At 37.8% G+C, this 19,147-nt stretch overlaps 3 protein-coding genes across 3 annotated transcripts; all 3 read left to right on the plus strand.

Moving 5' to 3' along the window:
* Nucleotides 1–341: 341 nt before the first annotated feature.
* Nucleotides 342–2,247, plus strand: GCK72_001395 (uncharacterized protein; the record flags this gene model as incomplete). The annotated part of the gene is made up of 6 exons (XM_053722945.1): nt 342–506; nt 619–735; nt 784–1,010; nt 1,418–1,517; nt 1,594–2,082; nt 2,182–2,247. 6 exons carry the CDS (start codon nt 342–344, stop codon nt 2,245–2,247), a joined length of 1,164 nt encoding a protein of 387 aa, XP_053591590.1.
* A 1,339-nt stretch (nt 2,248–3,586) lies between these two features.
* On the plus strand, nt 3,587–5,194 carry GCK72_001396 (uncharacterized protein; the record flags this gene model as incomplete). The annotated part of the gene is made up of 5 exons (XM_053722946.1): nt 3,587–3,693; nt 3,745–4,052; nt 4,114–4,547; nt 4,601–4,856; nt 4,926–5,194. The coding sequence occupies 5 exons, from the start codon at nt 3,587–3,589 to the stop codon at nt 5,192–5,194; spliced, it is 1,374 nt and encodes a 457-aa protein (XP_053591591.1).
* An 8,053-nt stretch (nt 5,195–13,247) lies between these two features.
* GCK72_001397 (uncharacterized protein) lies at nt 13,248–18,889 on the plus strand (the record flags this gene model as incomplete). The annotated part of the gene is made up of 13 exons (XM_053722947.1): nt 13,248–13,304; nt 13,355–13,460; nt 13,574–13,659; nt 13,710–13,972; nt 14,023–14,103; nt 14,160–14,190; nt 16,487–16,552; nt 17,818–17,842; nt 17,897–17,977; nt 18,089–18,174; nt 18,249–18,514; nt 18,576–18,656; nt 18,814–18,889. The coding sequence occupies 13 exons, from the start codon at nt 13,248–13,250 to the stop codon at nt 18,887–18,889; spliced, it is 1,305 nt and encodes a 434-aa protein (XP_053591592.1).
* Between the last annotated feature and the right edge of the window lie 258 nt (nt 18,890–19,147).

The following is a 19,147-nucleotide window of genomic DNA, read 5'->3' on the forward strand; positions in this document are numbered from 1 at the left end:
CAATTCTCAGTTCAAATTATTGAAATATACCACTAATTTTTATCAATTAGATTCAAGAGGATTTGCAAAAACTACCTGCCCCTGATTTTTTTTCCGAATTATAAAGTGTTTGATCTGTTAACTTTGCTTCAACAGGAAATTTTATTTGGAACGAAAACTTTTGGGAATTGTGAAATTATACGTTAATTATTATTCAAAAAATACGTGTTGCACCCTCATAAAACGTGTTTCAGTTTCGTGGATGAACCATATCCACGACTTTTGCTCTATCGTCTCCCATTATTTCTCCTATTCGAATTTTTCTATAAAAAAAGAAAAAAGAGCGAAGGAGTCATAATAGGATGGCAGCACCACCACAAAAAGAGCTCATTCGTGCACAGAACGGCAATTATGAAGTGACAAAACCATTGGCCACCGGAACATTTGGATCGATTTATAAGGCAAAAAGGGAGAGTGATGGAAAGTTGTTTGCTGTCAAATGTGAATCGTTGAATATGAAAAGTTCGGTGAGTACTTTTTGAGTATGCCAATGTGAGGATAGTCACCGGATCTATTTCCTCGGAAAGTAGTTATTTCCTAGCTGAACGTAAGAATCCATATCCTAACTTGTATTTTCAGCTTCTCCGTCAAATGTCAGTCGTACTGGCATCCATTCAATATCCGTCTCCATTTTTCGCAACGATCGAAGAGCGCGGAACCGTACCGCAACGTTTTCTATTTGTTGTCATGCCATTGGTAGGTTTATCAATATATTTCGATCAAAATTTCAGTTTTGATGTTCAGTACGGCGAGAACTTGATCGATCTGATGCACAGTGTCAGAGAACGCAAATTTAGTATGTCAACTGGTCTTCATTTGGCTGAACAAACTTTGACGGCGATCAGAGATTTACATCGCAATGGATTCATTCATCGTGACATCAAGCCAACACATTTTTGTATTGGCAGAGAATCCGAAGACCAATATCACCATGTCTTCTTGTTGGATTTCGGATTGTGCAAAAGACCCAGGTACGTTTTGAGATGGATACAGTAATCTCACTGTAGCATCAATACGATGTACTACTTCAGACTTTTCGCTTGAGCAGCATATATAATTAAAACATTTGAAATTTAGTTGCACTAGAGTCTTTATAAAAATTTTCACCGCACTTTTTCTCATTACTCACTTCTCCTTCCCATCTTCATCGATAGACTTGTCAGCTTCGTCGACATCATCCTCCTCACCAGATAACTCTTCTACAACTATTTTTTGTTCACCACGTTCTCGTTGGGATGTCATTCGACTGAAAGTTGAATAAATTGATAATATAAATGTTTGAATTACGGGAGAAATAGCTGAAAAGTCAGAATCAGAAAGCAAAATGAAAGATAATTATAATTCATAGACATCAAAAGATAAATTAATACGGTTCCAGATTTGCAAATAAGAACAATGAAGCTGAAGAGCAGATGCGAAAAAATGCGATTCTCTACCGTGGTGTGGTCAAATACGCCAGTGTTCATGCCCACCAAGGAGTAAGTTCTAGAGAAGACAAAACAAGTTTTAGAACAATAAATGTGTGAGGAAGCCTTGATTTCATCTGTTTTTTAGAAAAACCTTGGATACAAAGATGACATGGAATCGTGGTGGTACATGGTTTTGGAGTTTTTCCTCGGGGCACTCCCGTGGGCTCTTCTCAATAAAGAAAGTGAGCAAGACGTTCTTCATTTGAAAAAACGACTCACTGCTCAAATGGTTGCTGCTTGTTGGAAGACAACTTCAGAGACATCATCGGCATTTTTTGAACTTTTATCGATTGTTCGAGAGCCAAAGGACGTGGCAGAATTTGTCGATTACGATAGAATTGCTGATGGAATTACGAAACTTTTCGAAAAATCAAAGGCGAATCCTCAGGAGCCGCCAGACTGGGATTGTATGACTGATTATAAGGGACCTTCTTATCAACAAGTTCCAATGATTGCACCACCAGAAGTTGGACTCAAACCAGAAATGGAATTTGGAAAGAATGATCCAGGAGCCGCTGCAGGATCCGTTGAACCGATGAAGTCTGCGGAAGGTGCGAAGAAGAAGAAAAAGAAGGTAAGATGTTTTAGCTAGGCTCTGGCGACTAAGATCTGCGCAGGTTCAAAAATTATGAATCTAGATTCCCTGAAACAACTTTTTATCCCAAAATTTCAGTCGAAGTCGAAAGGAAAGAAGGAGAAGGGTGGAAAGAATCGGTCCGTTTCGGAAGATGAAGGATAAAATGTTTACACTACATCCATGGTCATGTTCCAAGAAGTCTAATTCATTCTCTCCGCCAAAATTCACTACTTGTATACTCGTCGGTTGAAAATAAAATGTGAATATTTGTATCCTATTTGTTTGATGACTACACAAATTCTGAACGATTTCATGAAGGAAAAACGCCGAGCTGAATAGAAACATCAAAATATTAGTTGGACAATATTCGGACTGAAGATCGAAGCCACAGGATCCACAGGATGTGAACGCAAGAATGCTTGGAGAGGATACGAAATTATTGAACCTAAAGAATTTCATTCACTTTCTGAAGTCTCAAAAATAGAATAAGATGTCATAGTTCTTTCTCACAAAATTCCAAATGCATATGTTCAGCCGTCCTCTCGGTGTCTCTTCCTCCATGCTCGGTTGATGCCAAATGTCTCTTTTTCTTTATTCACGCACTCGCTTTCAATTTTTCAAGACGAACGTTTTGTTGTGAAAGAAGAAGGAAATAGAAGACTAACTACATAGTTCTCTTGAAGATTATCCACGTTTTGAAAGACTATTCATCGAGAATTATTCGTGATTCCGAAAAAAAAAAGACTTAGTGTCTCCTAGATGATATAAAATGGTGAAGAGAACCTAATTTTGCGTATAATCTGATGTTTTCAATAAAAAAATCAACTTTGATTAAGAACTCTTGCAACAGGGACACCTTCTTTCTTTCTTTCATCAAATAAACTAGAATAAACAAAAAGAGGAGAATGGGCGGAGCCGAATACTAGAGTTTTTAGAGGAAGACAGAAGTCGGAAGAAACTGTGTGGGTTTTGACTTTTTTTACAGGGGTTGAAAATGAGAAAAACTTTTTTAAAGACAACTAATTTCAAATTAAATTGTAAGAAATAAAAGAAAAAGAAGCGACAAGATAAATAAGGAGGGAAACCTCTTTAGCATTACTATTACATGATTTCAAAATAATTCTATGATGCTTAAGGTGAATATTCAGATCGCGGTATATTTGTTCGGAGAAAACTGAAACGGTTCAAGCAACTGAGATTTTCAGATTTAATGAATATTGGAATTTTAAATTAGGCCTATAGATTCTCAGATATTTAGAAGTTCTTTTGTTATAAGTCTAGATTTTGTGACATTAAAATTAGTGCTTTGGCATTAAAAGAATAAAAAAGAACGAAAAATCTGACTTCAGAACAAAAACTCTACTTTTGTTTTTAAAAAAATCAAAAAAAGAGTATGAATGCAAGTGCGCTCCATCGCACTCTCATGAAAAAAAAATTTTTCGGTCAAAAAATTGTCATTTTTCAATAAATTTCAGCTCAAAGCTGAGTTTTCTCGTCAAAAATGCACTCAAAATATGGACTGCTCGTATTAAATAGTAAAAATGTCCAAAAATTAAAGCAACTATTGACATCAGCGGCTACAAGTTTGAGCTCAAGACTTTACATCAGGTAAAAATGATTTTTCCGGGAAATAAACTTCAATTTTTGCATCTCCTGCAGGCTAAATCCAGATCAGCCACGTACCGACGAGTTAGTTTCAAAAATCTACTTAAACTCTGCAAATTCTTGTCCAAAACTCGATGTTCGTCTGCTAGTATCGGACATTCCCGGAAAAATCGAAAATTACACAGCAATTGGAGAAGAAAAGCCGGAGAAAATAGAGAAAATAGAGAAAAAATACAAGAAAGTGGTTTTGGGTGGAACCTTTGACCGACTTCATAATGGCCACAAAGTTTTGTTGAACAAAGCTGCTGAGTTGGCTTCTGACGATATTGTGATTGGCGTCACCGATAAAGAAATGATTTTGAGTAGGTTCTAAACAAACTACTAATTCCCGAAAGTGTGAACTTGTCAGAGTCTTTTTTTTAGAAAAATCTCTTTTTGAAATGATCGAACCAGTGGAATTCCGCATCAAGAAGGTCGTCGAGTTTGTTGAGGATATTTCTGATGGAGCCAAATGTCTCGCGGAACCGATAACAGACCCATTTGGACCATCAACTAGAATCAAAGATTTAGAAGCAATAGTTGTCTCAAGAGAAACAATAAAAGGAGCAGATGCAGTGAATAAAAAACGGAATGAACAAGGAATGACACAACTAGATATTATTATTGTTAAGTTAATCGAAGGAAGTGATGAAATTCTAAATGAGACAAAAATAAGTTCGAGCTCAAAAAGAAGAGAGGATTTGGGAGTATTGCTTAGACCAGTTCGAAAAGTTCCGAGAGAAACAGACCGTCCGTACATCATTGGATTAGCTGGTGGGATTGCATCGGGTAAAAGTCATATTGGAAAATATCTCAAAGTAAGACTTTTTGGTTACCAGTCAAGTTTTTATTCACAGAAATCATGTTCTAGGAAAAACACGGCTTCGATGTGATTGATTGTGATAAACTTGCCCATACATGCTATGAAAAAGGAAGTTCGTTGAATCGAAAAATCGGAGAACATTTTGGTTCGGATATTCTTATCGATGGAATCGTTGATCGGAAGAAATTGGGATCGATTGTTTTCTCGGATAAGTCCAAGCTACGAGAATTGAGTGAATTGGTATGGCCGGAAGTCAAATCGAAAGCAGCGGAGATTGTAGAGAAATCAACTGCTAAAGTTGTAGGTAAGATAAAGAAAAAGAATGTCACGGTTTCTGATCATTTTATAATTTCAAACGTTAAATTTATTACAGTAATCGAAGCAGCTGCTCTAATTGAAGCTGGTTGGCACAAATCTCTCGCAGAAACATGGACTGTATTTGTTCCAGCTGAAGAAGCTGTTCGTCGTGTTGTCGAGAGAGACAATTTAACAAAAGAACAAGCTATCGATCGAATGTCATCTCAAATAACGAATAAAGAACGAATTGATAGTAGCAACTTAGTTTTATGTTCATTGTGGAAATATGAAGAAACAAGAGCACAGGTCGATCGAGCAGTCAACGACTTGATGAAAAGAATTTAACTGAAATGGTTATATACTGAAAAGTGCGGAAATTCTAACTCTTTTCCTCTCCATTTCCCATATATTTCGATGTTTTTTCCAGTTCCCGTCTTGTCCTCTATATATACTTGTATTTCTTTAAGATGTGTAAGCGTTTGATGTGATAAATTCTGTATATTTTATGAATAAATTTATTCGAAATATGAATTTCTTTCTCAAAAAACTTTGAAACTACTTATTTGTGCATTTCGACACGAAAGCATGAGGTGGGAAAAAGAAAAAAAAGGAGAACGTACAAATTATCTCTTTCTGTTCAAGAAAAAATAAATTACAGTCGCGAAACTTTTTTTGATTTCAACAATGGGTCCAGACTATCGTATGATCAGGTACACAACCTTCTTTTTATTTTACGTTAAACAAAAAAGATACAGTAAAGGTTCGCATATAAAAGGCGGGGATGTATTTGTATACTCATTTATTGTAAGAACGCGTTAGTGTATTACATTCAGAGGTTGGGACTAGGAAGCGGGTGCAAAGCAAAGGGAAAGGTTAAAGTATAAAACTACAAAAGACTGCCTAGAATGAGCGTTTCCGCTCCTTATATAGGGAGAGGCGAGAGAGTGAGAGAGTTTAGAGAAGAAGAGTTTGGCGCCATGGTGAACGGTTTGGCGGGTTAGAGGAAGTTGGCGGCGAGCGAGAGAGTACTGACGAGGAGACGCGAGGCGGTGAGGCGGTGAAAGTTTGCAGGTCTGATCGTGTGAATCGTTCGTATTGAAGGGAAGTGTAGTGAAGTGAAGTGCACACATTTGATAAAGAAGGAGATAACGCTAACGGTTTCATGAAAACCGTTACATCTCCCCCCTACATCTAGAAAATAGTCGTCCTCGACTAGTCAAATGTGTGCTCATCTTGACGTGATCCTGATCTTGTAGATGCATGACTTGGGTTCCGTGACTCCTTTCCGACTGAATCCTTTCCGGTTGGTCTCCTATCCTTCCATCCTGATCTCCATCCATATCCATCCTTCTTCTTCCTTTTGTTCTTGATCTTCTCTTCTCTCTTCTCTCTCACGGGTAGTTGGGTGAGGTAATTGAGTATGTGAGTTAACATGAATGCTTGGGGTATGAGTTGCTTGGGTCCTTAGGGGTCTAACAATCTTGTGGGTCTGCTTACGAAAATGTTCCTTAGGTTAGGTCTGGTGGGTGACAAGTGAAATGGGTACAGGTGTATAAAACGGGTGAGAGTGGGCTTGGCCTAACATTGAAAATCTTACGAAAATTATTAGTTGGGAATGGGTAAAACATGCTCAAGATAATGGTCGACTATGGGGTCTCTCGAATCCAGTGTCGGCTTTCTGTGCTTGTTCCGAAGTTAGTAGAGTCCTTGACTTAATGATCGTATCCTTTCAAGAAGTTGACAGTTTTGTCCAGGATGTGTGACGGCGGGATGATTACTCCTTTATCCTTGTCGTCTTCCTTCCGTTGAATCAAAAAGGTGTGGATGTGCTTGTCGAGATTGGAATCCGAGGTGAGGATCAGCTACTTGGCGTTGAAAATCAGTCGTTGGGCGATTGGCTTGGCCGATTGGTTGTTCTGGAATCAGCAATGTTATTCGAGAAGTGGTGAGGAGGACACATTTAATAAACGGAAAATAACGAAACCGAAGGGTTCGTTACCCCTCCAACCTTATCGATGAGATTGCCGACCTCGGCAAGTTAAATGTGTACTCCGAACTGTTTTGGATTGCAAATACACATGACTTGGGCTAAAGTTGTTGAGTACTGATGTCCTTCGTGAATTAGCTACGTTTGCCTGGATCTCAGGCAACTCGAAAAAAATATTATGAGAAGTTTTAGTAGTATTCTGAGACGTTGGAAATATTATAAGATATTTTCAGTATTCTGAGATTTTTTATGAATATTACTGCGATATTATAATATTAATACTTTTCAAATGAAGGCGTATTCGGTGATCGCCAAAAAAGCGTCAACAAGGCCATTGCGTGTTGTTCGTTGAGAAGATACAGTAATATTATGAGAAAAGTTGGAAATATTTTGAGAAAATAGTAATATTATGATAAAATGCAAAAATATTTTGAGAAGCATTCGTATTATCACATTTAAATCATTATTTAGCAACTCAGGCATCTCAATATCGTTCTAACCCTACAACCGCATCAAGCTAATCACAATCTCATGAGACTAGTGGATTTTGCTCGCGCAAACTTCGTTCGCGTCACTATTCGAAAGTAAGCAAGTACAAAACGCGCAATTTTTTTTTCGAATTTTTGTTTTAATTTTTTTTTTCAAGTTTTAATTCTCTGTTTATTTTAAAATTTGATTCATTTGTTTATTTCTTTTTTGAAATGGTTGCGACTAATTTCTAATTCTTATTTTCTCTTATATTTTTTTACATTTCGATTGTCAGAAATCTTGTTTTTTTTTAAATTTTTCAATAAATTTACTTTTTTTTACCTACAACATCTCACACCAATCTAATGAGCCAGCGCATTAATTTTACAAGACGGTTCATCAATTTAATTAGACCCGGCGCTAATCTTAGCAGGCCACAATACAAGCTATAGCTTATGGGGTTATTCACCTTCTGAAAAACGTTTTTTTCCGGAGGTGAATAACCCCATTATAATCTAACTGTTACTGTGTCTATGTAGATTGATATTGAGTTGCCTGAGAATACGGTTTGCTACAACTAAAAAGCTTCAATTGGGACAAATCAACAGAGAATGGGAATGTAGAGACAGTGGACACAAGCAGTTCTCATTGTTAAGTTGTGTTTTTCCACTATCATTTCTAGTTTTCTGACCTAATGGACCTATTCTGGAGTTAGCAAAAAAGCAAAAACTATTTTTTACTACTAGCAAAAAAAGTAGTTTTTTGCTTCTTTTGCTTCCTCCAGTATAGGCTCATAATAATTTTCATTTACAAGTGACAAAAATCACAGATATTATAACAATTTTTGGAAATTTTATGAGAATTTTTAGCAGTATTATTATAAATTCCAAGAATATCATGAGAAATTTCAGTAATATTATGAGAAATTGAGAATATTATAAGAAATTATCGTAATATTATAATGACTTGTTATCTCCTCAACTTACTACGATAATATTACTAAAACTTCTCATAATATTTTTTTCGAGTTGCCTGAGATGTTGCTACACTTCTCCATTTGATGTTGTTGCTGATTGTTCTTTGCGACAGATTGAGAACATGACTTTGACGTTGCAGCAACTCCGGTTGAGATCCTCTCCAAGAGAATCAACGAGTTGTAAACTTCTGGAATTGTATTCCGAACCGACAGGCTTGAATTCCACAGGGAAGTGATGGCTTTGAGTACCATAATTCTATTCGTGAACTAACTAACACTTGTAGTTGTGTGGGTTTTCTTGAACTTGAGTTTTTACATGGAGTTGTAATCCAAACTAGTTGTTGATGTATTTCTTCACTTGGAGTTATTGCTGATGACTCATCTATTCAACGAGCAGGAACATAAACCTAAGGTGTGAGAGGACTTTTGTTAGTATTCTAAAACGTTATTAAAACTGTCTGGGACACAAAAATAAAACTGGTTATTACGGAAACTGGATAAAACTGGTGAGATTTAGTCTATTGATTTGGTCTAGAGCATCGACTTTCATCAGAAACCTCTTGAAGTCTGACGTGAGAGCTGATTTCTGTAGTTCTTGGGACTTGCGTTTGGTGGCCAACGGATCTTGGACGTGAGTTCCTATTCCTTGACTGCTTGCTTGATCTGTTCTTAAATTGAACTGACTTGTTGTCTCGGTCTTCCTGAACTGGATCTGAGAATTGTTGAAATGAGCTGATTGCTCCAGCTAGGCTGACTGTGTTACAGAGTTTTGAAAACAATATCTGAGGAGATTTCATACTTCCCAAAAGTATGACGTCTTCACCAATCTGTAACCTAGCGTTTCTGAAATCAAACTGAACGGGTGGAAGTCTTGAGAGAAAATCGGTTCCGATGATGATTTCTGCTCCACCAAATGGATCTGGCGTACATCTACTCACTGTAAAATGTGTCTTATGACGGATTTTGTAAGACCCGATGGTATAAGTGACCATATATGTTCCAGAGATTTCAACTGAATTAAGTCCAAAACCTGCAGCATGAGTACTGAGTGGCTGGTCAAGTTGTGTTATACCCAAAACTTTGCTTACTGCTGACTGTTATTTGAGCACCAGTATCAATGAGAGCTGTTGTTGCATAACCGTTTGCTCTAATAGGTACACTAGCTATGTATGGACACATGTAACTCGTAGAAGGTGCCTGTCCAATTTCTGAAATATTCTGACCAGTGATACCTGACTCATGTATGATGCTGACGGAATGATCTGCGTCGTTGAACTTGACTCGTTTCTGTGTCCTTCCTTCTTGCTTCTTTTTGAGCTTTGAGATCTGCGCATCTTTGAACTGAAGTTGTTCTTCTTTCAGTTTGATCTGCTGTTTAAGCTTCTCAATCATCTCGTTATCGTTTGAAACTTCAGATACTGGCACAGTTAACGCGGGAGTTGTCTTATGATTGGACTGGCTCTTCTGTTTCCGGTTGACTTGAACTTCTCGCCAACAATCAGAGGCATAGTGACCTTTACTCTTACAGTTGTGACAAGTTCCTTTGACTCTTCCGTTCTTGAGTGATCGCTCTGAAACTCTCTTTGAATGAACTGCAGTTACCTGTGGTAAGCTATCATTTGTCTGACTGGTGATGTTGACCGGCACGTCACTTTCAGCGTTGAGATCTGCTTCTATCTTCATAGCACGCAACAAAATGTCTTCTGGCTCTTTGAGGTCTTCTTTCATGATCTGTAACTTGATATCGAAACTTAAACCTCTGGTGAATGTTTCCACAATCAAGTGTTTTGCGAACTCATCGTTACTGTCACCGTAAGCAAGTCTTGCGAGACATACAATTCTTCTGTAGAACACTTCAACTGCTTCTCCAGCTACTCTTTTTGTTGACCGAAATTGACTTTTAGCTGCTGAAACTTTATGCGAACTACTGAACCTGTGTCGAAGCGCGTCAATGACATCTTGAAATGAAGTATCTTCGTTTTTCTTAATGACTTCTTCTGCTTTGTCTCGAGCATCTTCAATCAAATAATTGAGCAAACACGTGAGATGCATCTCAGGCTTCATTGTTGACAATGCAATGCGATCTCTGAATGTTCTCTCGAAAACGTTGAAATCTTCGTCGATCTTTCCTGCAAATGACTGCAACTGGGGACCATTAGCAAACGAAACCATAAAGATTCTGGGATATTTCTGAAGCTTGATGGCTGAAGCCGTTAAGAAAAATGCAGGTTCGTCAGGTGTATTACTAATCACCACACTGACGTTCTTCTGCGGAGACGAACCAGTAACACTGGCGGGCCCCACTGTGCAGAATCCGAAAGCGGGTGTTACCTGACTATGTCTTCTTGTAGCACAAAGCTGACGTGACGTTGAAATTCTCATCTCTGTGTCGTTGTCCTTAACTGCTTTCTGATATGTGGGTTCTGCTCTACATTTTGCCGAGTTGACTTGTTGTTGTCTCGTTACTGGTCTGCCTGTAAACTTTTTACCTGTTTTCTTTCCGTTTGTCTTGATCACTTGACTTCTTGCGGTTGTATGCTGACTTCTGGAAGTTTTTGATGTCTTCTGGCTCTGTTTGTTGACCAATTCCAATTTTGCGAACTTTGGATGTTCTTCCTTCTTCTTTGAGGACGTTGTTAGCGGTTCAGACGATTTCACATCGTTACCATTCACTGACATTGCTATCAATGCTAACTTTTGTTTGCGGACAACTCCTGTAACACTGCTGAAAGTGTGCGATAATACCCGAGTATCCTTTGTTGATTCCACGGTGTCTGTGGACGCGTATGTGCGCTTCTGTTCTGCTGAGACATTGTTCTTCTTCGCTTCTGCATCTGTGCTTGCTGATGTTTCATCTTCTACCATCAACCGAATGACTGCTGCTAGCTGAGATATTGTTTCCAGACTGCTTTTCACGAATTGACTTCTTCCGACCATTTTCAAATCGTTTCTCATCAAAGCTTTGAACATGAGAGTCTTTTCTGAAACACTGAAACAGATCGACGTTCCTCCGATCAACATATGATCGTTCTCGCTCGTATCTGTCACTGTGGGAGTAGCTTCCCGACTACAAAACGCAATTGATGTTCCTCCAATCAACATATGATTGTTCACACACAATACTACGCATCGTTCTGCCTTTTCTGGACCACCAGACATTACCGCCGTTCCTCTAATCAACTTATGATTATTCTCGCACGAGTATCTGCTGATGTGAATTGCTTCTCGATTGCTAATCACGATTGATGTTCCTCTGATCAACTTATGATCATTCACACACAATGTGTACACGCGAATCGGTCCTTGACTTCTCACTTCTACTGCCTTAACTTCTGAAGAATCGCTTGCTTTTCTTGTCGCTGACTTGTCTTCTGTACATGTTGTATTGTTGTCAACTTCATTTCTTCTTTCTGCGAATATCACCGAACTTCTACGCTTATCACCGATGTTGCAAGTGCTTCTTAACTGAACGATTTTCTGAAACTCTGTTACACTGGGAACTGCTGATGCTTCAAAAGCCCAAAATTGCTTCTGGTTTTCACCACGACATAAGAATTGGTTCTCCGAAGAGATTGCGAGGGCTACATAACTTATACCTGACTGCAAAGGAAGGTTGCTAGAGGAAATCCGCGGAGGCGAGCCAGTAAAACCGGCGGGCCCCGCTGTGCAGAATCCTCTAGCTCCCTTAACTTCCAAAACAGCATTTTCCGTCGTATCCGACACACGAAACATCGCCAAAGTGACCATCATCTGCACGATACCCTTCTGAACGTCACTCTTCTCCAAGCTTGAGTTGATACTTCTGTAAACCGTTTACGGTGTCACTGGCCACAGGCACGAAGCCGAGCCAAGTACAAATCGAAACAAAAATCGATAATTTTTGCATCATGACAGTGGATCCGACACACAGCCCGATCCCGCTGCCAAAAGAAGAGGTACGAAAAGAAAGAGTACACAACAAATTCTAATTAATCCTACAACCAATGACAACGCCTTTGCCTAACCTTACCCTGACCCAAAACCTAAACCTACTGAAAACCTAAGCGCCTTGCTCATCCTAAAGTGCACTTTTAAGAAAAGGGGCGGGAGGGAACTAACGAAAAACAATGAAATGAGAACAAAAACGTTTATATGCGAACGGGGATTTTTTAGTTAAAGGAGGAAAAATACGGGCGAAAAGCGCGCAAATTCCTACTCTAAAACTATACTCGCTGCTACCAGTAAAGGTTCGCATATAAAAGGCGGGGATGTATTTGTATACTCATTTATTGTAAGAACGCGTTAGTGTATTACATTCAGAGGTTGGGACTAGGAAGCGGGTGCAAAGCAAAGGGAAAGGTTAAAGTATAAAACTACAAAAGACTGCCTAGAATGAGCGTTTCCGCTCCTTATATAGGGAGAGGCGAGAGAGTGAGAGAGTTTAGAGAAGAAGAGTTTGGCGCCATGGTGAACGGTTTGGCGGGTTAGAGGAAGTTGGCGGCGAGCGAGAGAGTACTGACGAGGAGACGCGAGGCGGTGAGGCGGTGAAAGTTTGCAGGTCTGATCGTGTGAATCGTTCGTATTGAAGGGAAGTGTAGTGAAGTGAAGTGCACACATTTGATAAAGAAGGAGATAACGCTAACGGTTTCATGAAAACCGTTACAATACGGAAGCAAAAATCACTTTAGATTACACTGATTGACCCTTTGTCTTCTTCTTTTCTCTGATTTCATCCGATTTTTTCTCTTTTCAATCCTTCTGGTCAAAAACATTTTCTGTTTGCTGATACTTTATGAAGATTGAAAAATGATGGGTGTAAGTTGATTTTCAATAATTCCAGAATATCAAAAAGACAGGAAAACTCTTAGAAACTTTTATTTCCTTGTCTATATTTATTTTATTCCAACTCAACAAAAATCTAAATTCAATCTGAAAATTGATTCAAACTCGGGAAATTCCAGCCAAATACTCTTGGAGAAGTATCAGATATGCTGACTTTATGTGATCGAGTTCCTGAAGATATAAGTGGAAATATAATGCTTGATGTAATGTTTTGAAAACATGTGAATTTGAATAACTTCTGATTTTATTAAAGTGGACGAAAGAGGTAGTTGTGACTGGTTTCAAGGGATCATTCGAGGGAACACAGGATGATGTTTCCTCCGTTATCATTGATGAATTACAGAAGGTAGATGTGGAAAGTGAGTTTTCCCTTGAATTGAATAAATAAATGAGATTAAAAAGTGAGTTTTCATTTCGTTTTCTGAAAACAGCCTTCAATTATTTCAACCTGAAACGTCTAAATGATTAACAGATAGAATCTTGCTTCTGATAAAGCTTGATGCATCGTATGAAGAAGTGATGAAGAAGATTCCAGAGTTGTTTACTGAACATCAAGAGGTGAGAATATTGAGATTTCTGATAAAGATGAATATATATTTCATTTTCAGTTTGTCCTTCATCTTGCTTCTTATTCCGAACAGAACAAAACCACTATCTTCATTGAGCAAAAAGCATTCATGAGTGGATATACAAAACCTGATAAAAATGAATTTATTCCGGAAGGGAATAGAGTAAAAAGTGAATCAAAAGAGCAAGAGTTAGTAACAAAAGTAAATGTGGATGACTTGGTGAAAGAATTGACTGAAAAATGTGGATTGAATGGACAGAAATATGGGGGATTGACGGTCGAGAAGTCAGAGGATCCCGGAAGGTAAACTTCCAAGTGAAATAATATACACTACTTTCCTGTCCATTATTCAGATTCATCGAAGGCTACACTTATTTTCTGTCCCTTGACGCAAATCCATCGAGTAGATTGTTGGTCAAAATTCCGGCATTTCAGTGAGTATTTCTGAAAACTTTATTACTTGTGGCTTCTTAAATACTTACTGTTTCAGAGGTGAATGCACCAAGGAAGCTGTTGCCAGTGTAATTCGAGAATTGATCATTATTGCTACGAGAAGTTTTTAAAATAGAATTATCAGTTAGATGAAATAAAACACTTTGACAATAAAGTTTATCTTTCATTCATTTCATTTATTAGTCACAGTCAGAAAATGGTAAAAATGAGTTTTATCATTTCCTTTGTTTCGCTGAAGTCGGGAGGAAAATCCACTCTTTTCTGTAACATCTTCCCATTTTCGATCCCGAGCATTGATAGATCCATTCAACTCTCTGCCACATCGACTTTCCTTTTTTCTTCAGTACTCAGTGTTTATTCATGTTGTTGGAAAGGCCCATAATCCAAGGGTACATCGAAAAAGGGTACATCGATGAAAAATTTGATCATAGGGTACCTTGAATCAGAGGGCACACTGGATCATAGGGTACATCTAGGAGATGTTATCATAGGGCACATCTTACATGCATTCAAAGGGTACATCGGTGTAATTATCAAAGGGTACATCAATTATGTTCATAGGGTACACTCACTGTACATTCATAAAACATTGTCTTTCAAATTAAGGATCCCTTTTTTCTGGAATACTGTACTCAATATATTGCGTATTCTTCTACCTTCTCACCAACTATCCTCTTCTAGATATTTCTTTCTGTTTTTTCTCCCAGTTATTCTTTTCTTTGTATCTTATTCTTTCTTTCAATCTGTTTCTCTTCCTCCTCTCTCTTCTCAATATTCTTACTCATGCGCTTCTGCCAGTAAGCTGCATCAGAAGGTGTTGTTGTAGATAAAGTTATTAATTAGCACACAACTCTTTCCTCCCAAACACAAAAAGAAAATGAGGGAGAACCCTCCCCCGGGAGCCTCCCTCCATTTTTCATCAGATACGCGTAGTGCGAAGGGAGTGCATCAGAAAGAAATATCTAGAAAAGGATAGTTGGTGAGAAGGTAGAAGAATACGCAATATATTGAGTACAGTATTCTAGAAAAAAGGGATCCTTGAAAGACAATGTTTTCTGAATGTACAGTGAGTGTACCCTATGACCCTATGAACATAATTGATGTACCCTTTGATAATTACACCGATGTACCCTTTGAATGCATGTAAGATGTGCCCTATGATAACACCTCCTAGATGTACCCTATGATCCAGTGTGCCCTCTGATTCAAGGTACCCTATGATCACGATGTACCCTTTTTGGATGTACCCCTGGATTATGGGCCTGTCGGAAAATAAAAATAAAATGAAAGCTATCCTTAATTGTATATTTGTATATTGTACAGATAGTTATCACTTGCTATACGATTCATCCAATCCCTACTGTAGTTTTAAGAGAAAAATTGTTCCAAAATTATAAAATCTTCATTTCCAATCACAAGCAATTTTCAACGAAAGTATTTTCAGACTGAATGTTTGGATATATTTCGATATTTTCGAGTATCCGGATGTAATTATAAAGTTTCAAAGTTCAAAAACGTTGCTGTATGATCCATGATAAGTCAACAACCTTCTGCCAATCAAAGCTCAATTTCTCGCCTCCACGAACAATATTCACACTCTTCTTCTTCTTTTTTTTCTCATAAACCACAAAACAAACAAATAAGTTCTGAAACCTCCCACATTTTCTTCGGTCATACATGTTATTTGTTTCTGAACATTACACTCATCAAAATCAAATCTTGTGATAAGAGAAAGAGATCAGAGATAAAACGAGAATCTCTCTGACCTCTTGTTGTTTCTTATTTAAACGCTCGTGTCAATCTTCGAGATTTCATATCTGTGTGTGTGTCGTGTTCAAGTTCACACGATTGGACTTGTTAAGAATTAAAAGAAAACTTCCGATATATTATATTTCTGAACATTCAAAACGAAAACTGCTAACGAGAACTCTTGGAAGAAATCAAGATGATGGGAGTAAGTGATTTTTTCAATTTGTATCAAAGCTTTGCTAACAATCTGGAAACCATCATTATCAGCTGAAGTTCAAAAAATATCTAATCTGAAATGTTCATATTTGAATCTGCAATTACAGAAAGAGTTAACGAATAATCATATTTCTAAATAACTGATGAAGAGACTCAATTTTCCATGCCGGCTACTTTTGTAGCTTTGAATCCTGGAATCTCGATGTCCTTCTGTCTGTCCAGATGCCCATATCTATGTCTGTAGTATATTTTCAATTTTCAACTTAGCTCCCTCATTTCTGAAATATTATCTTCCGATTATCACATTGACCAACCTGTAAACCACACCAAATCTATAAGTTTTGATAGCACATCAAACCTTTCTCTTTCTCAACCAAGAAATAATTTCTTTAATTTCAGCCAGAATGCATTGGAGACGTCGCCGACATGTTGACAATGTGTAATCGAATGCGGGTTGATACAAACGTAAGTTCAGGTTTTCTTTTTCATGTTTTTTAAAATTTATGAGTCATATGTTATCTTGTACTTTAGAGAGATAACAGGTGTCTGATTGACATATTTTTCCAATTTCTACTCAGGGAATTTTAAGCGAGGGTTTGGCGCCTTGCCGGCATTTTGCCTCTATTTTCGGCGAATTGCCCTCACTTTGGGCAGGTTGCCCACTGGGCGAGGGTTGGGCAAGAGTTGGGCAAGGGTGGGGTGGAAGAAGTGGGAGTATGCGTGAGGATGGAGTAGGGCAAGTTGCCCATTTGTAGGGCAATTCGCTCTCTTTATAAACATGCGCTCTACTGCACTCTAAAAATCATCAAATTTTTTGCTGCGTCATTTATTATTTTAATTTATTCGTTTAAACACACTATTCTATCAAATGCATGTTTTTAAAATCCCAGAAAAGATGCTATTCGTAAGTAAAGGTATATCTTCGTAAGTGAAAAAAACTTATTAATTCAGAAAAAAATAATTTGGGACTTCAGAACACTTGTTCGATGGAAACAAAAACCGTCTATCTACGGAACTTCTAACCGCCAGCTATTGATCTGACTGCCAGCACTTCGACTTTCTGATGCCACATGGAGTTGACTCATTCAAGTAAGTTATCTTATAGTGGACACGACAGCTCATGATTCGACGTCTCCCTTCGCTAAACCGTCTCTTAATGCAAGTGTTATGATGAAAAGCGAAATCTTTTCGAAGACGAGGATCACTGCTGCTACTAACGAATTCTACTATTATAAATATCATTTCAGGTCCCTCGCCGAAGACTTCTCGTTATTATGAAACGTCGAAACACCTCCTGCCAACCGTTCTCTCCAATACTCATATATAACTTGTTTCCTTCTAACCCTTTCTTCGTTCACCAACTCTTCTCACATTCATATTTTTGATTTTGATTTTGTAATTTTGAACAAATTAATAAATGCTGATTAAATCCATAATTTTTCTTCTGTTTTCACTAAATGAATATATTGCGACGAGGGGAGCAAGCGAAGCGCACGCTAGAAACAACATAAAATGGGCAATTCGCCCTCGATTTGGGCGGCCTTGCCGCCATCGTGGCGGCAAGCCTGCCCAATTGGTGGGCAAATCGCCCAAAACGGTGGGCGAATTGCCCAAAATTCCCTGAGTAATAATAATGAGTTCCTCTTCAAGGATTTCCTTCAAAACACGGGAATCTTTTAGAATCAGATATTCAATTCAGTTAGAGATAAACTTTTTTTTAATTTTTTCAGTACACTCGAGATGTCGTTGTCACAGGTACGGTGATGTTTTATGCTGTATACCTAAATATAAATTAAATTGAAACTTCAGGATTTGACACTCCATTTGAAGATTTCGACGAGAATCCATCGGCAGTTGTGGTGGATGAACTGATGAAAATACCAATCGAAAGTTAGTTTTGATTATTCCAATTGAAGAATGTCTTGATACTCAAAAAGCATTTTTAGACGCAGTTTATCATCCTGAACATTATGATACAGTACAACAATTCTTATTTTCCAGACGTGAAAATCTTCCCTCACAAGATTCCGGTTGCCTATGAAGCTGTTACAGAAAAGCTCCCGGAGCTGAGAAAAAACTGTCCAGATGTGAGTAATTTGAAAATGAAAAATTGTACACTGGAATAGACAAGAAACCATATCAATTCGATTTCCATTTTCAGGATGTACTGCATCTCGCAACTCACTCTGTCAGAAATACCATCTACTTCCAACAAAAAGCATTTTCACACGGCTACTGTAGAGAGGATATAAATGGATATGTTCCAGAAGGGAATAAAATTGAAGATGAAGATGAAGAGGAGGAGCAAAAGAAGTTGAAACCATTCGTTGATTTCGATTATTTGGTGGAAGAAGTGACTGAGAAATGTGGTCTTGATGGAGAAAGATATGGAGGATTGAAAGTTGAGAAATCAGATGATCCTGGAAGGTGAGTGTCTCTCTGTGCAGTTGTATGTGTAATTCCCTTTATTTATTTATTGAGATTTCAGATTTGTTGGCGGATATCTCTACTATCTATCGATACGTGAAGGTCCAGTCAATACACTGTATATCAATGTTCCTCCGTTTGAGTGAGTTTGGTCATTTGGCAGACAAGCCTACAGAAATATTCCCAAAAATCCAGATCAAAATGTTACTATTCCGAGTCTGCACGAAAATAGATGAATCTATAAATATCCTAATCCCTTTAATCCCCTAAATCCAAATCTTTTTTGTTTCTTTTTTCAGAGGTGAATGCACAAAAGAAGCCGTCGCGAACGTCATTCGGGAGGTCATCCGATTCTTAACAAGAAATGATTTCTGAAAATGATTCTGGAAAAAGTCATCGATTAATTTCATTTTGTTTTTGTATTTTCACTTTTAATTAGTTTGTACTTGATCTTTCTGTTTCGTGAACATCTTCTTGACCGTACTCTGAAATTTATGAGAACTAATTAATCAACTGAAATATAAATGAACTTGTACTCTTATTCTCACTTGTTTTTATGGTTCTTTAATTCTCTGCACTTTTCGGAGATGATCAGAAATTGTTGATCTGAAAATAATGAGTAGTGACCCTCAT

This window comes from Caenorhabditis remanei, chromosome I, assembly GCF_010183535.1.
Source record: "Caenorhabditis remanei strain PX506 chromosome I, whole genome shotgun sequence".
Lineage (NCBI taxonomy): Eukaryota > Metazoa > Nematoda > Chromadorea > Rhabditida > Rhabditidae > Caenorhabditis > Caenorhabditis remanei.